The sequence below is a fragment of the Choloepus didactylus genome, chromosome 20 (assembly GCF_015220235.1).
Source record: "Choloepus didactylus isolate mChoDid1 chromosome 20, mChoDid1.pri, whole genome shotgun sequence".
Taxonomy (NCBI): Eukaryota; Metazoa; Chordata; class Mammalia; order Pilosa; family Megalonychidae; genus Choloepus; species Choloepus didactylus.
In genome coordinates, this window is record NC_051326.1 from 19,324,075 (window position 1) to 19,343,638 (window position 19,564).

The 19,564-nt window shown below is 37.6% G+C and overlaps 1 protein-coding gene across 1 annotated transcript in view; it reads left to right on the top strand.

Moving 5' to 3' along the window:
* Nucleotides 1-19,564, top strand: part of LOC119516419 (disintegrin and metalloproteinase domain-containing protein 32-like) — a 255,054-nt gene that overhangs the window by 125,238 nt on the left and 110,252 nt on the right. Inside the window, exons 10-11 of the mRNA XM_037812770.1 lie at nt 4,051-4,187; nt 12,461-12,638. Coding sequence (XP_037668698.1) covers nt 4,051-4,187; nt 12,461-12,638 — 315 coding nt within the window. The remainder of the gene's footprint in view (nt 1-4,050; nt 4,188-12,460; nt 12,639-19,564) is intronic.

Genomic DNA, 19,564 nt, shown 5'->3' on the forward strand with positions numbered 1-19,564 from the left:
TTTGTGAATTTTCCATTTCTCCCTCTGTTATTGATTTCTAGCTTCACTCCTTTGTGGTTGGAGAAGACACATTGTGTGATTTCAGTATTTTTTATTTATTGAGACTTGTTTTGCCACCTAACATATGATCTATCCTGGTAAATGGTCCAGGTGCACTAGAGAAGAATGTGTATTCTGTTTTTGTCGAGTGAAGTCTTCTGTATAGGCCTGTTAGTTCTAGTTGGTTTCAAGTATCATTCAAGTCTTCTATTTTCTCATTGCTGTTCTGTCTAGATGTTCTGTGCATTATTGAAAGTAATGTATTGACGTCTCCTACTATTAATGTAGAGCTGTTTATTTCTCCCTTCAAATCTATCAATATTAGCTTCATGTATTTTGGTACTTTTGCATTAGGTGCATATATATTTATAATTAGTATGTCTGCTTGTTGAATTAACACCTTTGTCAGTATATAATGACCTTCTTTGTCCCTTGTAACAGTTTTTTACCTAAAGTCAATTTTTTCTAATATTAGTATAGTTACTCCAGATCTCTTTTGGTTACTATCTGCATGTTATATTATTTTACATTCTTTGACTTTCAACCTATTTGTTGAAATTTAAGGTGAGTCTCTAGTAAACAGCATAAAATTGTGTTATGCTTTTTAATCCATTGTTCCATTCTCTGCCTTTTTTGACTTGAGAGTGTAATCCATTTACATTTAAAGTGACTACTGATCATGCAATTCTTTCTTTTGCCATTTTGCTATTTTATTTTTATGTCTTATACCTCTTTTGCCCCTCAAATCTTCTGTTAATGTCGAGTCGTATATTTATTTGATATTTTGTATTGTGCCATGTTGAGTCCCATCTCATTTCTTTCAAATATATTTTTCATATGTTTTGTTGGTGGTGCCATGGGGTTAAAATTTCACATCCTAATCTATAACAATCATATTTGCTTTGCTACCAGATTTAATAACAAATACATACACTGTTCCTATACCACTACTTCTCCACCTTTTGTTGTACATTTTACATATTATGTCTCTGTACATTGTATATCCAAAGGCATAGATTTATCATTACTTTGTTTACTTTGCATTTTATCAACTTAAAAAGTAAGGATTGTTGTTGAATAACAAAAAAATATGATAGTACTGGCATGTATAGTTACTCATATGGTAGCCTTTATTGGAGATCTTTATTTCTTTATTCCACTTTGATCTACTGTCTAGTGTCATTCCTTTCCATCTGAAGAACTTCATTTAGTGTTGCTGGTAGGGCAGACCTAGTGGTGATGAACTCCCTCTGCTTTTTTTTAATCTGGAAATGTCTAAATCTCTCTCATTTTTGAAAGAGAGTCTTGCCATATATAAAATTGTTGGTTGGTAATTGTTTTTTCTCAACATTTTAAGTATTTTGCCCTACTACTTACTTACCTCCATGGTTCTGATGAGATATCAACCTAATTGTATTAGGATTCCCTTGTACATAACTCTTGGCTTTTCTTTTGCAGCTCTCAGAACTCTCCCCTTGTCCTTTGAATTGAACAGTTTGATTAGTATGTGCCTGGCTGTGGTTCTCTTTGATTTTATTCTGTTTGGGGTTTGTTGCAATTCTTGAATTTTCATATTTATGTCTTTAATTAAATTGAGGGAGATTTCTGCCATTTTTTTTTTAATACTCCTTCTCCTTTCTTTCTTTCTTCTCCTTTTGGAACTCCCATACATATATTGTTCTGCTTGATGGCATTCCACAGTCCTCTTAGACTATATTTACTCTCTTTTATTATTTTTCTTTATGTTTATCAGCTTGGGTCATTTCAATTGTCTTGTGTTCAAGATCACTGATTCTTTCTTCTGCCGTTTCCAATCTGCTATTGAAACTCTCTAAGGAATTTTCTGTTTCAGTTATTGTAGTGTTCAATATCATTATTTCTGTTTGGTTCCTTTTCAGAATATCAGAGATAGTCCCATATTGTTCATTCATTGTTTTCCTCAGATCCTTTAGCTCTTTCTCTCTGCCTTTAAGCTCTTTCTCTCAGCATTGGATGGCTGCCACCCTCTTCCCATTGGAGCTTGTGGCCCACCCCCTCCAAGCACCAGGGTGAAAGACCCTCTCTTAGCCTCAGGTGATGTCTTCATTCCAGACCTCTACTTGCATGGTTCTGTCCTTAAAGTCATTTTTCTTCTAGTGATCCCGTCTCTGTCCTTTTCAGTTCAGGTTGTCAGTGCTTCTGCTCATACAAAATTCTCGTGTAGCTCAAGGGTATTCAAATCATAGGACAAAACAGGTTCTTCCTAGAGAAATACATTTCCAATCCTGACTTCCTCTGAAATGACTTGACTGGATCTATAAGTCATATACATAATCTCCCTTGCAGAGGGTGATTCGGCTAAACCCTCACATGGAGCCCAGTTCTCCAGGAGTTCACCTCCCAGCAGCTCAGGGAGAGTCCTGGTAGAGGTGCTCCTGGTCCTTGTCTCAGAGCATGCCATGTGGTTAAGCTGAGAATTTTCCAAATCATTAATTGCTGTTCCTTTGTGCTTGAAGAATCAGGGATAAACCAGGCTGCATCTTCTGCATTTTGCTTGGAAATCTCCTCTGCTTAATATACGAGTTCATCCCTTAAAACTTCTCCCTTCTATCTAACATCAGAATACAATTCTGCTGTATTCTCTGCCACTTTATAACAAGGATTACCCTTCCTTGAGTTTCATCCATCATTTCCTTCTAAGGCTTCCCCAGAAGCACTGTCGATATCCGTACCTCTACTAATAGTCTTCAAAGCAGTCCACCAACCACCTCAGAATTCTTACAGCCCCTACACATTATCCAGTTCTAAGGGTGCTTTAACATTTTCCAGTATTAGCAGCACCCCTCTTCTGGTACTAAAAACTGTCTTAGCTTGCCAGGCTGCTGTGACAAATACCACACATTGGTTGACTTAACAAGAGGAATTTAGTGTCTCATGGTTTCAGAGGCTAGAAGTCCAAAATTAAGGCATCAGCAAATCTTTAGTTTTCCTCGGCTACTCAAGCAAATGCCATGCAAGGGGTTGGCTTAAACAATGGAAATTTAATGGCTCATAGTTTTTAGGCCAAAAGAACCCCAAATCAAGTCCAAATAAGGGTCTCATCAAGGTGATGCTTTCTTCCTGATAACTGTGGCTTTCTGGGGCCGGCTGCCAGTGAGTCTTGGTTCTGGGCTCTTCTGTCTTGTGGCAGTTCGCACATGGCGGCCGTTCCTGGCCTCTCCCTTCTCTTCTGGTTTCTTTTGACCTCCAGCTTCCTGTTTCCCATGGCTTTCTCCTTCTCTGTCTGATTTGCATTCTGCTTATAAAGGACTCCAGTAATAGGATTAAGAGGTGGGCCACAGTTTAACTGAAGTAACCACATCTAAAGCTTCAATTTACAATGGGTTCACACTGGGAATGGATTAGGTTTAAGAACATGTTTTTCTGGGATGCATAGCTTCAAGCCTCCACAGCAAGGAAATGCTTTCTCCCTGAAATCGGAAGAATTCTGGTGTTGGCTTGCCTCAGTCCTTGGGGTTCCTTGCATCTCTGCCTCCTGTCACATGGGAAGCTCTTTTCCTTGGGGCTCTTCTGGTTTCTGCTGACTTCTGGCTTCTGGCTCCTCCCTCTAGCCTTTTCTTTATAAGGCCTGCGGTAATACAGATTAAGACCAACTCTGATTCTATTAGGCACACCTTAACTAATAATAAAATCTTCAAATGGTCCTGTTTACAAATGGGTTCCCACTCATGGGAACACAGATTAAGATTAAGAAAATGTCTTTTGAGGGGAAACTTAATTCAATCTACCATAATACCTAAGAATTACATTAGATATTCATTGTTAAATCATGACAAAGCTTGGAATAGACTCAATGAGCTTAAAGCTCAGCTAAAACATTGTAAGGATAGCTTCTGACCTATCCAAGAACCATATCTCCCTACTTTTAAGTATATGATAAAAGAATAGAAATGTCCAGAACTAGAATTATATTATTTTTACCTCCCTTCATTGAATTGTCTTTCCTTTGGATTTTCTTTGTTGTTAATGTAGTATCCCAATGAGATAACTTTGGAAGCATTTTCAGTTATTGTCACCCAGTTGCTGGGACTCAGTCTGGGAATATCATATGATGACCCAAAGAAATGTAATTGTTCAGGAGCCATCTGTATAATGAATACAGAAGCTATGTAAGTTTTTTTTTAAATTAGATTTGTTATGATGTTCATTTTATTAAAAATATTTGAAATTTAAAAATTTAGTCTTTACTTATACCATGTTAGCTATAGCTAATATACTAAGTTTCCTGCAAAGTGTAAACATGTATATTTTACCTGTAAGCATTTAGTATGGATGGAGTTATACCCTTAAAGACAGCCACATGTAATTTAGCCCACCTACAAATCCAGTCTGCAAGTTATATTAGGAAAGTAATTGTTGTTAGGCTGAGCATTTTACTAAATACTTTAGTAAAGATCTTTAAAAGTATGTAAGCAGTCTAAAACAAATGATCTCTTTTTATAAAGCAGTTTTGGTTTTGATTATAGGAAACAAATGTGGAAAAACTACGATCCAAAGAAAAAGAAGCCCTTGCTGGAGACCCATAGCAAATATATATCAGTTGTGTGACTTTAGGCAAATTACTCTATGCTACTTAAATTTACTTTTCTTATTTTAAAAGGGGAATAATTATGCTTATCCTCTTATTTCGCAGGGTGATAATAAGAAAAAACACACAGGGGAAAGTGTTTTCTAAACTATAAAATCCCTTAAGTATATCATGGATTAAGGTTATAGTGATTTCCAAGTTTGCTAATGTTCCCAAAGTAGTATATCAGAGAAGAGTTACAACAGGTGTCTTTAGTGCCATACATGTTTTTTTTAATTTGTGAAAATAGTCTATGATAGTGGTTATGACCTATTCATAACCGAAGAACAAGAAAATGCGAAAATAAAGCCTTTATCTGTATCTGCAAAATGTATGAGAATTGTTATTCTGGGCCTATTGTCCAATTGTCCACGTATTCTCAAGTATGCCATGGATGACAAAATGTTTTGTTTAGGTCACTTAGAGTCTACTAATAATGACAGTAAGAAGAACAAATATTTACAATGTATTTACTATGGACTAATAACCATTCCAAATACTTTATAAATGTTTTCATTTCTTAGGCTGTTCAAGCAAATGCCATGAAATGGGTCAGGTTAAACAAATGGGAATTTATTCACTAATGGTTTGAGCCTTGGAAAAAAGGCCAAATCAAGGTGATGCTTACTTTGCCAAAACTGGCATTCTTGGGCTGGCTGCTGGTGATTTGTGGTCCTTAGCTTGCCACATGAGTAGGCATATGGTGGCATTTCCTGGTCTCTCCCTTCTTTTTCTGTGTTCTGTTGATGTTCAGCTTCTTGTTTCCTGTGGCTTTTTCTCTCTGTGTCTGAATTTCATTTTGACTCCAGGAATAGGATTAAGGCCCATCCTGACTGAGGTGGGACACACCTTAACTTAAGTAACCTCATCAAAAGGCCCTGCTTACAGTGGGTTCACATCCACAGGAATGGATTAGATCTAAGAACATGTTTTTTGGGAGTACATACAGCTTCAAACCACCACAATATATATTAACTCATTTGATTCTCACAACATCTCTGAAAGGTTGGTCTTATTATTATCCCCATTTTTGCCATGTCAAACTGAATTACAAAAAGCATAATTGCCCCAGCTCAGACTGCTAGTGATTGCAAATGTTGGTTTTGAATCCTAGCAGTCTGGCATTAGTATCTGCATTAATGAATATTTAGATTTGTATGGTGATTTATAATTTTCTCAGATGTCTTCTAGTGTTTCTCCAATTTCTCACAAAACTCTTGTGATATGTGTAGAGGAAGTATTATGTTAATTTATACAAATTCTAACAATACCACACATACATAGCTCCTTTGCATTTCCACAATGTATCTCATACTTTATTTCATGCAAATTCTCAGAGAGGACATGTTAAGTAATTAAGGCAAATGAAATTTACGTTTAATGTGCTTTAAAAAAAAAACAAAACTGGATTATAGAAAGCCTAAGTGACCGTATATCAGATACACAGTTAATTAGTGGCTAACCTTCAGCTGATTTCAGATACAGCACCAATGGTTTACTTGGGCACCTACTACAAGCCAGACTGTTGAATTTGGTCCTTCACTTGTTTAATGATATTTATTTAATCCTTACAATAATTCTAAATCACTTTGTAGATGAGAAAACTGAGTTTTAGATAGTTTAACAACTTTGCCTAAGGCCTTATAAATCACAGGATTGCTGCCAATAAACAAGTTTGTCTAACTCCCAGCATTGTTCTTTTCTCTACTTCACACGGACTTTATATAAAGGGCAGCTAAAATATACTGGAATTAGCTTACACCAAGTGGCAATAGAACATTAGTACATATTTGGTACAAACGTCATTCTTTTTGTACTTGAGTGCTTTTTCCCATATATCATTTTGTTGCATATGTATACATGTATTTAATGGGCATCTCATGTCTTAAATCCTCACTTTTTAGAGAGTCTGCACATGCAAGTGAGTTTGGAAATCGAGGTAGGAAAGGGGCATAGAGAAAGCAACAGCTTTGCTTGTAGTAACTTAGAGAAAATTCATGGTTAGGGTTTCCTCACCTACCTGGTTGCATCCTTTTACAAAAAGACAAATACATTTGGAAGGAACATGGAGTTATGAGTTATTCACAGAAATTGAATTATTTTATTCATGTTGCTTTCTCTAAATTCCTTGCTAAGATCAATATCATTAAGCTATGGAATTTTTAGTGAAGAAGTATGATACATATTAATAGCAGCATGGATTTTTGCATTTTGGTAGTTAATTTTTTGAAGCCTCAGTTTTCTCATCTGCAAAATGAGGATCATGATAGCTAAGTCACATGGTTGGGAGGATGTAAGAAACCAAGATGAATATAATTTATTTATTATTGTGCTGGTATTGCTTAGTATTTGAGGACTAAGGAAGATCTAGGAGGTTGTTAAAATGGCATTGTGGGGTTATGCAAGAGCAGTGAGAACACGACACTTAGGGGAAAAAGAGGAAATATAGAAGAGAGAAAGGAAAATGAGACAGTGTAAAGATAAACCTTTCTTCTTTCAAAATGTTTTCAGTACTAACTTCAACTTCAGAAAAATCATAGAGAACACTAATTTCTTTCCCTTCATTCTTGTGTTATCACTTTATTTCTCTGTCCTTTGAGCCCTGGACTTAGGCTATTTATATTATAGTTTCAACAAATTTGGGAAAAACCATTAGAATTGAGAGTGTAAATTCTCAAACAAATGAAAAGCTCCTGATAATTTATTACAAATAAACTTTGGGAACACATGTTCTTAAGTTAAGAATTGCCATTATGAGCAGCAAATAGGATTATATATGGTTGAGATGACCTATGTTATCCTTTTTCATAAAGTTATCTTGAACCAGAGAAACATTGATGAAATGTTAATTTAGAACCATAGCCACATATAAATTAACCCACCCACATATATATGAATACCTAGAATTTAGACACCATAAAATAGTTTCCAGAGCCAAGATATAAAGTTTTTATAATTAAAACTTTTCTTTACCTTTCTGTTTTCATGATAGGATCATAGAAATTTATTGCTTATAGCTAATATATATTAAAATTTAATAGCAAGCATTTTATTGAATTATATAATGTTTAGAGATGAATTTTTGGGCATAGCGTGGTGGTAAGATAAAAAGTACTTGAATTTGAAGTCATAAATAACTGTGTGTGAATCCTGATCCTGCCGATTTATGAGCTGTCTGACTTTAGCTCAATTTCTATAAAATATTGATGACAATATCAGCTCCCTGATTTGTGCTGAGGATTAAGTATTCAAGTATATAAAATATCTGACTAATTGTGATGGTTACTTTTGTGTCAACCTGGCTGGCTTTTGATGTCCAGTTGTTTAGTCAAACAGTGGCCTAGATGTTTTTGTGGAGGTATTTTATAGGTGGGTTTAGCATCTACAATCAGTTGATTAAAGGAGATTACCCTGGATAATGTGGCCTTCAGTCACTTGGAGGCCTTAATAGCAAAGAACTGAGAGTTCCAGAAATAAGAAATTCTGCCTCAAGAACATACCATCTACTCCTCTTTGAGTTTCAAGCCTGCTGGCTTCCCCTCCAGATTTTGGACTTAAGATTACAACATCTTTCTTACCAAAATTTCCAGGCTGCCAGCGTGTCTATAGATCTCACACTTGCCATACCTCACAACTGTGTGAGCCAATTCCTTAAAATAAATCTCTTAATATGTGTATGTGTGTGTGTGTTTGTATATACACATATACATACACATACATCTATATACATACATCCTGTTGATTCCATTTCTCTGGAGAACCCTGAATGATAGACATTTTGGGTCTAGAACAACAGAATCTTAAGAATGAGTTTTCCAAAGTGGTTCTGGGGTTTGGGGAATTGGTTTTCCAATCTGATTAGATTTAAAAGCCCTAAAGACTTCATATCCAATGATGAAGAGGAAACTGATAGTCCATGTGATGACATGGCAATGAAGATATATAAAATATCACTACTGGATACGTATAATCAGATACTTATAAGAGACAAGCAAGGTTCTGGGTGACTGTTTATTTGATACTTTGGAACGTTTTTGTTAAACTAGCAAGTATAATGAGGTTAGCTGCTTGTTCCTAAATATGCTAAAGAGAGTAGTGAAAGAAAAGGATGGGCTCAGGGCTCAAATTCCCGGCTCAAGTACTGCATAAATGGCATGAAAGTTTCTGTGTGTACACTGAAACTCCTGTCTCCTGTAGCCATAGAGTTGAAATTTCTGAAAACCAAACCCAGAATCTCAACCTGAAAATGGCTTATATTATAACACAAATTGAATTTCCAACCTCACAGAGTGTCTGCTGTTAAAGTGAGGGCATTGATTGAGAAGGAATGCAATCTTGCAAAAAGAAATATGGACGTAAGGGCAGATCCTGATGAAAAGCTGGGGACATTGAGCCCCTAAATTCTACTGTATCTTCTTTGCCAGTAGAAGCATCCCTTTTACCCCCATCTGAGGAAGTTAACTTGCTTTGCCAGATGAACCATAATATGCACCGCAAGAGGATTCTGAGGGGAGATTCTTCTGGGGGCCCATTCCCACCACTCCTCTTTGCTTCCAGCTCTATAACTAGACTGAAGTCCCAGCAGGCCCTGAGTGGTATGTATAAAGTGTGGTCCATGAGGAGGTTCATTACATTCCAAAAGAACTGTGTGATCTTTCCAGTTTATACAGACAAAATCATGGGGAATATGGGTGAGAATGGATATTAAGGGAGTGGGATAGTGGTCAAAGGAGCATTAAAGTTGGATTAGACTGAATTCACTGATATGGGCCCATTAAGAAGAGATTTTGGATTCAAGGATGTAGTTTGAGGGCTTAGAAAGGCCTCTAATTGGTTGGTTGGTTGGTTGGTTGGCTGAAACATGGACCAAAAGGTGGCCTACATTACTTGAAGTTGCAGTGCCAGAACTGCCTTGGTGTACCGTAGAGGGAAGGTATCCAAAGTCTTAGGAAGATTGCAGTTTTAGAGTGGATTTATCATGTAAGACCTTATCACCTTTCCCAGGCATGTCCAGAGGATACCCTTTTCACAACTTGAGCAATACATTTGTGAGTGGAGCCCTAGAATCATTGGAGACCTCTGTGATCATCTTTATCTGCAGGTTTGAAAATACAGTGGGAACTATTGCCACTGAACTGGGATTCTTAAATGTGACAGGGATAATTGGATTCTGGAGTGACAGGGTCCAAGTGGCTGCACCTAACTGCCAAAGACAAGGTGGGCATGGCTACCATAATGAACAACAGCAGAGTCAAAGCAGAAATCAGAATAGTTTGACTTGCAGAGACCTCTGGTATTGTCTAGTTGATCATGCTGCCCCATAAGTGAAATAGATAGGCAGTGTACACATTTCTTACTTGATCTTCATAAGCGTAAGAGTTATTTGTCAAGTGAACAAAAGTTTAACTTGGATCACCCAAACAGTCATGACCCATCATCAATTTTCAGACATGAGACAATTTATAGATCCAAACCCCTTGAATAAAGAGGTCATCTTGAGGAATGACCCTGCACTGCCAAAAATTTATATGCTTAATTTATATAGTTAATCTTTCTTCCAGCCTTCCTCCCCCCCACCCCCCGTAGGGACTTTCTTTATGGCCTTTTACCAGACTGTGCAATGGGGAAAACAAAATAATCAGAACTAAATCAGGGATTACTGGACACCAGGTCTGAACTGACACTAATTCCGGGAGACCCAAAATGTCTCCATGATCCACTATTCAGAGTAGAGGCTTATGATGATTAGGTGATCAAGGAGTTTTAGCTCAGGTCCATCTCCCATGTGTCTGTTGGGTCTCCAAACCCATCACAGCACAGATGCAGATCTGCAGTGGTTACCTTTGTGAATAACTACTTCCCTTTTGAGAAACAGCATTTGACCTGCTACTGGACTTTAGTATGGACTGAATGCTTAACCCATAGGCCTCCAAGTTATGATGTGACTTGAGCTGCCCATCATAAAGTGGATGTTGCCTGACTCACTAAGCTATAAAGTTGGGCATGTACAGCAGTATTCCATCATCAAACAGAATTGGAATATATGAGATTGAGAGGCCCTAAAGACACAAGTAAGTTACACAAAGAAGTGGCCCAAATGCCCATGGCCCCCACTCCCCCACATTACCTTCTCTCTCCTTGCCCACACCTCTATCCTCTTGGAGAGTTTCCTACAATCTGTTGACTTAGGAGGAGAAAATGCTGGCTTGATTTACAGATGGTTCTATGAGAAATGCTGGCAGCACTGCAGCCGGTTTCTGGCACTCCCTGAAGGACAGTGGTGAAGGAAAATCCTCCAGTGGGCAGAACTTTGAGCCGTGCGCCTGGTTGTTTATTTTGCTTGGACAGAGAAATGGCCAGAAGTGTGATTGTGTACTATGTTGGTTTAGGCTGCGTAGCCTGGAAAAACATTTTCTTAAACTTAATCCATTCCTGTGGGTGTGAACCCATCTTAAGTAGGACCTTTTGATAAGGTTACTTCAGTTAAGGTGTGGCCCAACTCAATCAGAATGGGTCCTTAATCCTATTACTGGAGTCCCTTGTAAGTGGAATGAAATGCAAATATTTATAGAGAAAGTCACAGAGGGAAGAGCCAGAAGCTGAAATCAACAGAACCAGAAAAGAAGGAGAGGCCAGGAGAGGCTGCCATGTGCATTGCCATGTGACAGAGGAGCCCAGCAAAAAGAATTGCCTGCAGCCAGTCCCAGAACAGCACAGTCTTCAGGGAACAAACCTTAACTAGATGATGCCTTCATTTGCACTTTTCCCAGCCACAAAACTGTAAGCTAATAAATTCCCATTGTTTAAATCAATCCATTGGATGATATTTGCTTGAGCAGCCAAGGAAACTAAAACACGTACCAATTCAATATATTTATTATATATACATAAATAGATACACATGGATAGATAGATATACATTTACACATATACATATATTTTTGTTGATGTTGTTCTCTGGAGAACTATGACTCAAATACTCATAATAAGGGATCAATAAATGTCAGTTTCCTCCTTGCCTTATAGGCTTGTACTAATGTGAGTGACTCATCCTATGGAAATCTTCTCTGAAATTATCTTTAATCATATATGGATAAAATTACATAAAAACTTGATTAATTTATAGTTTTCCTAAGATCTTTGAGGAGGTCAGAGCTAAACACAGTATTGTGTGTTTAATAAAAGTCGTTATTATGAAGAATTAACAGACAATTCTGTTTTTGCGAAGCACTGTGCAATAATATGGGATGCCATAAATAAAGGTGATGAAATTCCTGCCTCAAGCAACTCACAAGTTAATAACATCTATTATATTAAGTATTTAATACCAACTTATGAGTAAAGTTTGCAAAAACATATGTTGTCATAGAAGAGTTTTAAACTTTCAAAGAACTTGATTCTTATTTTCATGATGGTCATGGGAGAGAGGGAGGAAGCAGAAGAGAAGTTTGGAGAGTCATTGATATATTCTGGAAATTTGCAGAAATGCCATCATTTTAGTTTTATTTTGCTATGCAGGAATTTGCAAACAATCCCACCTAAAAGCTCAAAATTTTCTCTTAAGTGGATTTAGTTTGTAATGCACATATGAAATAAAATTAGAATGTTCTACGTTTTGTTCGTGTAAGTACATATAATCTAGTGAATGAAATCACATGACCTCCTCAAGAATGATTTTGGCCTTTACACACTTATGAGCATTTATTGTTACCTATTAAATTTAACATTTTGAAATTAATTCATATGGTTAAAAAACATATAGAATTATGTTTCCAGAAGTATTTTGACACCAACATTATCCCAATTCAATTTCAGGCAATCGAGAGGTGCGAAGACTTTTAGTAATTGCAGTTTGAGTGACTTTGAACGTTTCATTTCAAATATGGGTGCCAAATGTCTAAAGAATAAGCCACAATTGCAAAGAGCGCCACCTGCTGTTTGTGGCAACCGCAAAGTGGAGGGAGCTGAAATCTGTGACTGTGGTACTGAGGAAGTAAGTCAAATGTCTAGGAAGATTGATGAACAGATTTCTTGTTTTAGCTCACCATTTTGTCATAAATGTTATACATCTCATATGGCTAAGTACCATGAAGAAAATTGAAAGGAAGTAGCATCAGGTTTAAATTCCCATACGAATATATTTTCTAGGTTTTATAGATTTAAGAGTTTTAAAAATTTTTTTGATGTACTGTAAAAAGCTATTGCTGATGGCAAAAAGGGGGAGTCTAGAATGAACTTGTGGGTTCCAGGCTAACTACAAAAGATCTCTCAAAACACCTGTCTAACCTTCAAACATTATATAATTTCTTATTGAAGGTGAATATGTTAGTGGTCTATCAAATATGTTCTATAGCATATTACTTCACAGTGGAATCAGTAGTATTGTGAGGGAATCTGTGCTATTATGTCACATCTGCACATTGGAAGATTGTGATTATTTGCCTGATAGAAAAGCCCAGTATAGACAATGAATACAAAAAGTCCAGGCCAAGATGCTTCTGGATGATTCAGTATTTCTAGCAGTACTGAAGATACAATAAATTTCCATGATTATACGATGGTTTGATATATACATGAATCTGAATGTGCTTGAACCCATATTTCACTGTTTTAATAGTTATGATTTTATATTATGTTTTACCATTTGGTAGAACCTGACCTCCCTCTTCATTCTTTTCTATTTCTTTGTAAATCAATTTTATTGCGGTATAATCTACATAAAATAAAATGCACTCATCTTAAGTATATAGGTTGATGAGTTTGAACAAATGGATATAACCAGTGAAGATACAGATTATTTTCATCATCCCCAAAGTTTACATAGGGCCTTTTGCGGTAATTCCCACCCCTACTTCCAAGCAACCACTGATGTGCTGTTGCTATGTCAGTTTTGCCTGATCTAGAAAGACATATATGTGGAATGATACAGCATCTTTTCTTTTGTATCTGGCTTGTTTCTTTCAATATAGTGTTCTTGAACTTCATCCAGGCTTTATGTCACAACAGTTTATTCCCTTTTATTCCTGAGTAGCATTTCATTGTATGGATGTTTCACAGCTTGTTTATCCATTTGCCTTCTATTGGACATTAAGGCTGTTACCAGTCCTGGGCCATTATGAGTAAAGCTGCTATGAATATTTATTTTTTTATGGACGTATCTTTTAAATTGAGATATATTCACATACCATACAATCATCCATGGTGTACAATCAGTTGTTCACAGTACCATTATATAGTTGTGCATTCATCACCACAATCAGTTTTTGAACATTTTCATTACCTCATACAAAAAGAGTAAGAATAAAAGTTAAAGTAAAAAAGAAACCCAAAACATCCCATATTCCCCATCCTGCCCTATTATTCATTTACTTTTGGTCCTCATTTTTCTATTCATCTGTCCATATACTGTATAAAGGGAGTGGGAGCCACAAAGTTCTCACAATCACACAGTCACACAGTGTAAGCTATAAAGTTATACAGTCATCTTCAAGAATCAAGACTACTGGGTTGCAATTCAACAGTTTTGGGTATTTCCTTCTAGGTAATACAATACACTAAAAACTGAAAAGGGATATCTGTATAATGCATAAGAGTAACCTCCAGAATGACCTCTCAACTCTATTTGAAATCTGTCAGCCACTGACATTTTATTTTGCCTCATTTCTCTTCCCCTTTTGCTCCAAGAAGGCTCTCTCAATCCCATGATGCCAGGGCCAAGCTCATCCCTGCAAATCATGTCCCATGTTGCCAGGGAGACTTGTATCCCAAGGAGTCATGTCCCACATAGGGGGAGGACAGTGAGTTTACCCGCAGAGTTGGGTTAGAGAGAGAGGCCACATCTGAGCAATGAAAGAGGTTCTCTGGGAGTGACTCTTAAGCACCATTTTAAGTAGGCTTAGCCTCTCTTTTTTAGTAACAAACTTCATAAGGTCAAGCCCCAAGATCGAGGGCTCGGCCTTCTAAATTGGTAGTCCCCGATGCTTGTGAGAATATCAGAAATTCTCCAGGTGGGGAAGTTTAATATTTCCAAATTTTCCCCTAGTCCCTCAAAGGGACTTTGCAAATACATTTTTATTCTTTGCCCAAATTACTCTGGGATGAATTGCGGCTTCACGCTAACCTTTACAAACTAACTGGATTTCACTCCCTATTCAAAGTTCCATGTAATGATGGTATTTCAATAAATTGACCATACAAGTTAAAATAAATAGTGTGTTACAAAAAAATGTAGATTTTGCACCTAATAAACATCTCTTCCTTTGGCCTCACACAGAAGTTGAAGTTTTAAAAAACTATCAATATCATCCTATACCTTTTATTCTAATTTACCTTAGTCCTAACCAAGGTGCATTTCATTCATATCTCTAATTGAGGTCTGATCTCTTTTTCAGACTCTAACATTTGCTGTATGGGGTAATGCTGGCATTCAGAGCTGCTGGACTATCGCTCTGAGTCTCAGGTGTCACACAGAAACCCAGAGTTCCAGGGTATACACAAAGAGCTCAGCATCTCAGAATTTAGAAATAGCCATTACAACTCAGGAATAGATGTAACTGCTGTAAGAGCTTACAATCTAGGAACCTTTACAATAAGCCTTCCCCCGATAACCTATGCTCTCAGATTCAATTCTCAGAGTTTGCACATTATAGCTAAGCCATAATAGTGAGGCATTATGTTTTGTTTTCATTTCTGGTTTATTTCACTTGACATACTGTCCTCAATGTCCATTCATCTCACAACTTCATTCCTTGTAGCAGCTAAATATTCCATTGTATGTATACACCACAGTTCACCATTCCATTCATCAGTTGATGTACCCTTAGGCCACCTCCATCCACTGTGAATCGTGAATACTACCACCATGAACGCCACTATGCAAATGTCATTCATGTCCCTCTTTTCAGTTCTTCCAAGTTTATACCCAATAACAAGGCTGCAGGACCATATGGTAACCCCATGCTTAGCTTCCTGTGGAACCACCACACTGTCCTCTAGATGGGCTGCACCATTCTACTTTGCCATCAGTGGTGATTAGCTATATCCCTATCTCCACCTTTTATCCAGCACTTGTATCCCTCTGTTTATTTTTTACACAGTTTTATTCACACACCATACATTCCATCCTAAGTAAACAGTCAGTGGTTCCCTGTATAATCATGTAGGTATGCAGTCACCATCCATATCTGCATGAGGACATATCTATTACTTCCACAAAGAAAGAGGAAGAGATGAAAAAAGAGAAAAAAAATGACAGCTAAAAAGCAACAAAAGAAAAAATAAAATATGATTAAAATGTCAGAGAACAACACCAACTCCAAGAATCCCATAACCTTCCCTTATGTTCCCCTCTTATAGACATTTAGCTTTGGTATGTTGCCCTTGTTAAAATTAATGGAAGCATATTACAACGTTACTGTTAACTATAGACTCTAGGTTGCATGGATTATAGTTTTTCCCCAATACCACCCCATTTTTAACACCTTGCAGAGTTGACATTCATTTGTTCTCTCTTATGTAAAAATGTTCTTATATTTGTACATTTAATCACAATCATTGACCATTGTGCCGGTTTGAATGTATTATGTCCCCCAGAAAAAGCCATATTCTTTGATGCAATCTTGTGGGGCAGACATAATAGTGGGGATTAAGTTGGAATGTTTGGATTAGGTTGTTTGCATGGAGATGTGCCCCACCCAGCTGTGGGTGGTGACTCTGGTGGGATACTCCCATGGAGGCATGGCCCCACCCATTCAGGGTGGGCCTTGATCAGTGGAGCCATATAAACGTGCTGACTCAGGGAGATGGAATTTAGTACAGCTGTGAGTGGCGTTTTTGAAGAAGAGCAAGCTTGCTAGAGAGGAACGTCCTGGGAGAAAGCCAGAGGAATGTCCTGGGAGAAAGCCATTTTGAAACCAGAACTTTGGAGCAGACACCAGCCACGTGCCTTCCCAGCTAACAGAGGTTTTCCGGACGCCATTGGCTATCCTCCAGTGAAGGTACCCGATTACTGATGTGTTACCTTGGATGCTTTATGGCCTTAAGACTGTAACTGTACAGCCAAATAAACCCCCTTTTTATAAAAGTCAGTCCATCTCTGGTGTTTTGCATTCCATAGCATTAGCAAACTAGAACAACCATTCTAGGTTTTACTGTTATACCATCTCAGTCTTTATCTCCTATCTTTCCTTCTGGTGTCCTCCATGCCCCTAACCTTCCTCTTTCAACCATACTCACAGTTATCTTTGTTCAGTTTACTTAAAATATGCTACGATCACCCAGTATTGTGCTATCCATTTCTGGATCTGTGCAATCAATCCTGTTGAAAATTCTGTACTCCTTCAGCATCAAAGGCCCGATCTTTATCCTCTTTCTGTCTCCTTGTGTTTTCATTTCTACATTCATCTCCAAACCTCTCTCTCCTTTTTTTTTTCCTATCTGTAGCACTCCCTTTAGTATTTCTTATAGAGGAGGTCTCCTATTCATTAACTCTCTCAGTGTCTGTTTATCTGTAAATGTTTTAAACTCTCCCTTATATTTGAAAGACAGTTTTGCTGGATATAGGATTCTTGGTTGGCAGTTTTTCTCTTTCAGTATCTTATACATATCATACCACCGCCGTCTCACCTCCATAGTTTCTACTGAGAAATCTGCATTTAGTCTTACTGAGCTTCCCTTGTATGTGATGGATTGTTTTTCTCTTGCTGCTTTTGGAATTTTCTCTTTGTCTTTGACATTTCAAAATCTGATTAGTAGGTGTCTTGGAGTAGGTCTATTTGGATCAATTCTGTTTGGGGTACACTGTGCTTCTTAGACCTGTAATTTTATGTCTTGGGACATGAAATTGGGAGTTGGGAAAAATTCATTGATCATTTTCTGTTATTCTTTCTGCCCGTTTTCCTTTCTCTTCTTCTGGGACACCTATAACACATATATTCATGCACTTCATGTTGTCATTCAGTTCCCTGAGCCCCTGCTCATATTTTTCCATTCTTTTCCCTATGTGTTCTTTTCTGTGTAGGATTTCAGATGACCTGTTCTCTAGTTCAGTAATCCTTTCTTCTGCTTCTCCAAGTCTGCTGTTGTATGTCTCCATTGTGTTTTCATCTCTTCTGTTTTGCCTTTCATTCCCATAAGTTCTGCCATTTGTTTTTTTCAAGCTTACAAATTCTTCCTTATGGTCACCCACTGTCTTCTTTATATCCTTCATCTCTTTTGTCACATTTTCTTTCAACTCATTTATTTGATTTAGAAGATGTGTTTGAACATCTTGAATTAGTTGTTTCATCTCTGGAATCTCAGTTGAGGTGTTGGTTTTTTCCTTTGACTGGGCCATATCTTCGTGTTTCCTGGTGTTTTTGCTGTGTAGGCATCTGATTTTCTTGATTAGTTTATTCTGGAGGTTGTTTTCCCTCTTTTGCCGTGGGGTTTCTTGTTGATTTTCTTTGATCTCTGTTTCTCTCACTGGGCAGTTGTCAGTATTCCCTTTCACATTCTGGACTGTCCAGCAGATGGTGATGTTCAGTAACTTAATCATCCTCAGAGGCTGCTTTGCCTCAGCATGGGGCTATGTCTACACAGGTGAGCTGAAACTGCAGGATTCCTATACCCTTACTTTGCTGGCCAAAATCTGGCTCGATGTGGGGCTACACCTTTGCAGAGTACTCCCTCAGCTGAACCAGTACTTCAGTCATCCCCAAGGCAAGGAAATGACTGTTGGCTGCTGCCCTCAAGGATGGGGGAAGGGCTCTCAGACCAAGGGCTGAAAATGCAGTCTCTGTCCATATTTTCTCAGTCTCTTTGTCTCTCACTGACCTGGGCCTTGAAATGTCCTCCCCTGTCCCCTGGGTCTTCAAACAGTGAGGGTGTCTCATTGCTGTGAGAGATTTTAAAATCTGTTTCCCTGGTTGGAGAGTTCCCATCTACTGATTCTGTGCCTTTCCCATGCTGAGCCCAGATGGCTGGTCTGGGATGGAAGATCCCTGCCTGATATTTCTTCTCTTTCTTCACTTCGGCATCTGCAGGGTCCTTTTCCAGTCTATATCCTCACCAGAGTTTCAGACAGTTCAGAATTGTCCTTTTTTTGTTGAATCTCTGGAGATGAGTTTTTAGTAGCTATCACATCACCATATAGATGACGTCATCCCCTATTATCATATATATACATTTCTTGATATTATTTGCCAATATTTTTTTCAGGATTATGGTGTTTATTTTCATAAGGAGATTGTGGTCTGTAGCTTTTTATTTTTTATTTTTTTGTAGTATTTTTCCTGGCTTTGGTATTAGGGTAATTCTGGCCTCATGAAATGAGTTGGAAAGTACTCCCTCCTTCCCTGAATTCTAAAGGAATGTATTTAAGATTGTCTGCCTTCCTTCCTTCCTTCCTCCCTCCCTCCCTCCCTCCCTCCCTCCCTTCCTCCCCCCCTTAGAAATTTGTTGGTTTGCAGAAAAATCATGAGAAAATACACAGTTCCCATGTACCCCTGGCACACTAGCAGTTTTCCATTTTCTGCAACACTGCATTATTTGGTGCATTTGTTACAATTGATGACATGATATTATTATAATTATACTATTTACTATAGTCCATAGTTTACATTAGGATTCACTGTTTGTGTTGAATAGTCCTACAGTTTTTATTCTTGTAACTTATATAAGCCCTTAAATTTCCCCTTTTAGCTATATTCAAATACATAACTCAGTGGTGTTAATTATATTCATAATGTACTACCATCACACCATCCATTGCCAAACTTTTCCATTACCCCAAACGGAAACTCTATACTAATTAAGCATTAACTACTTATTCCCTACCACCACCCCAGGCCCTGGTAACCTATATTCTAGTTTCTCCTCTATGACTTTGTTTATTTGTCCTTTTGTGTTTGCCTTACTTCAGTCAACACGATGTCTTTGTGG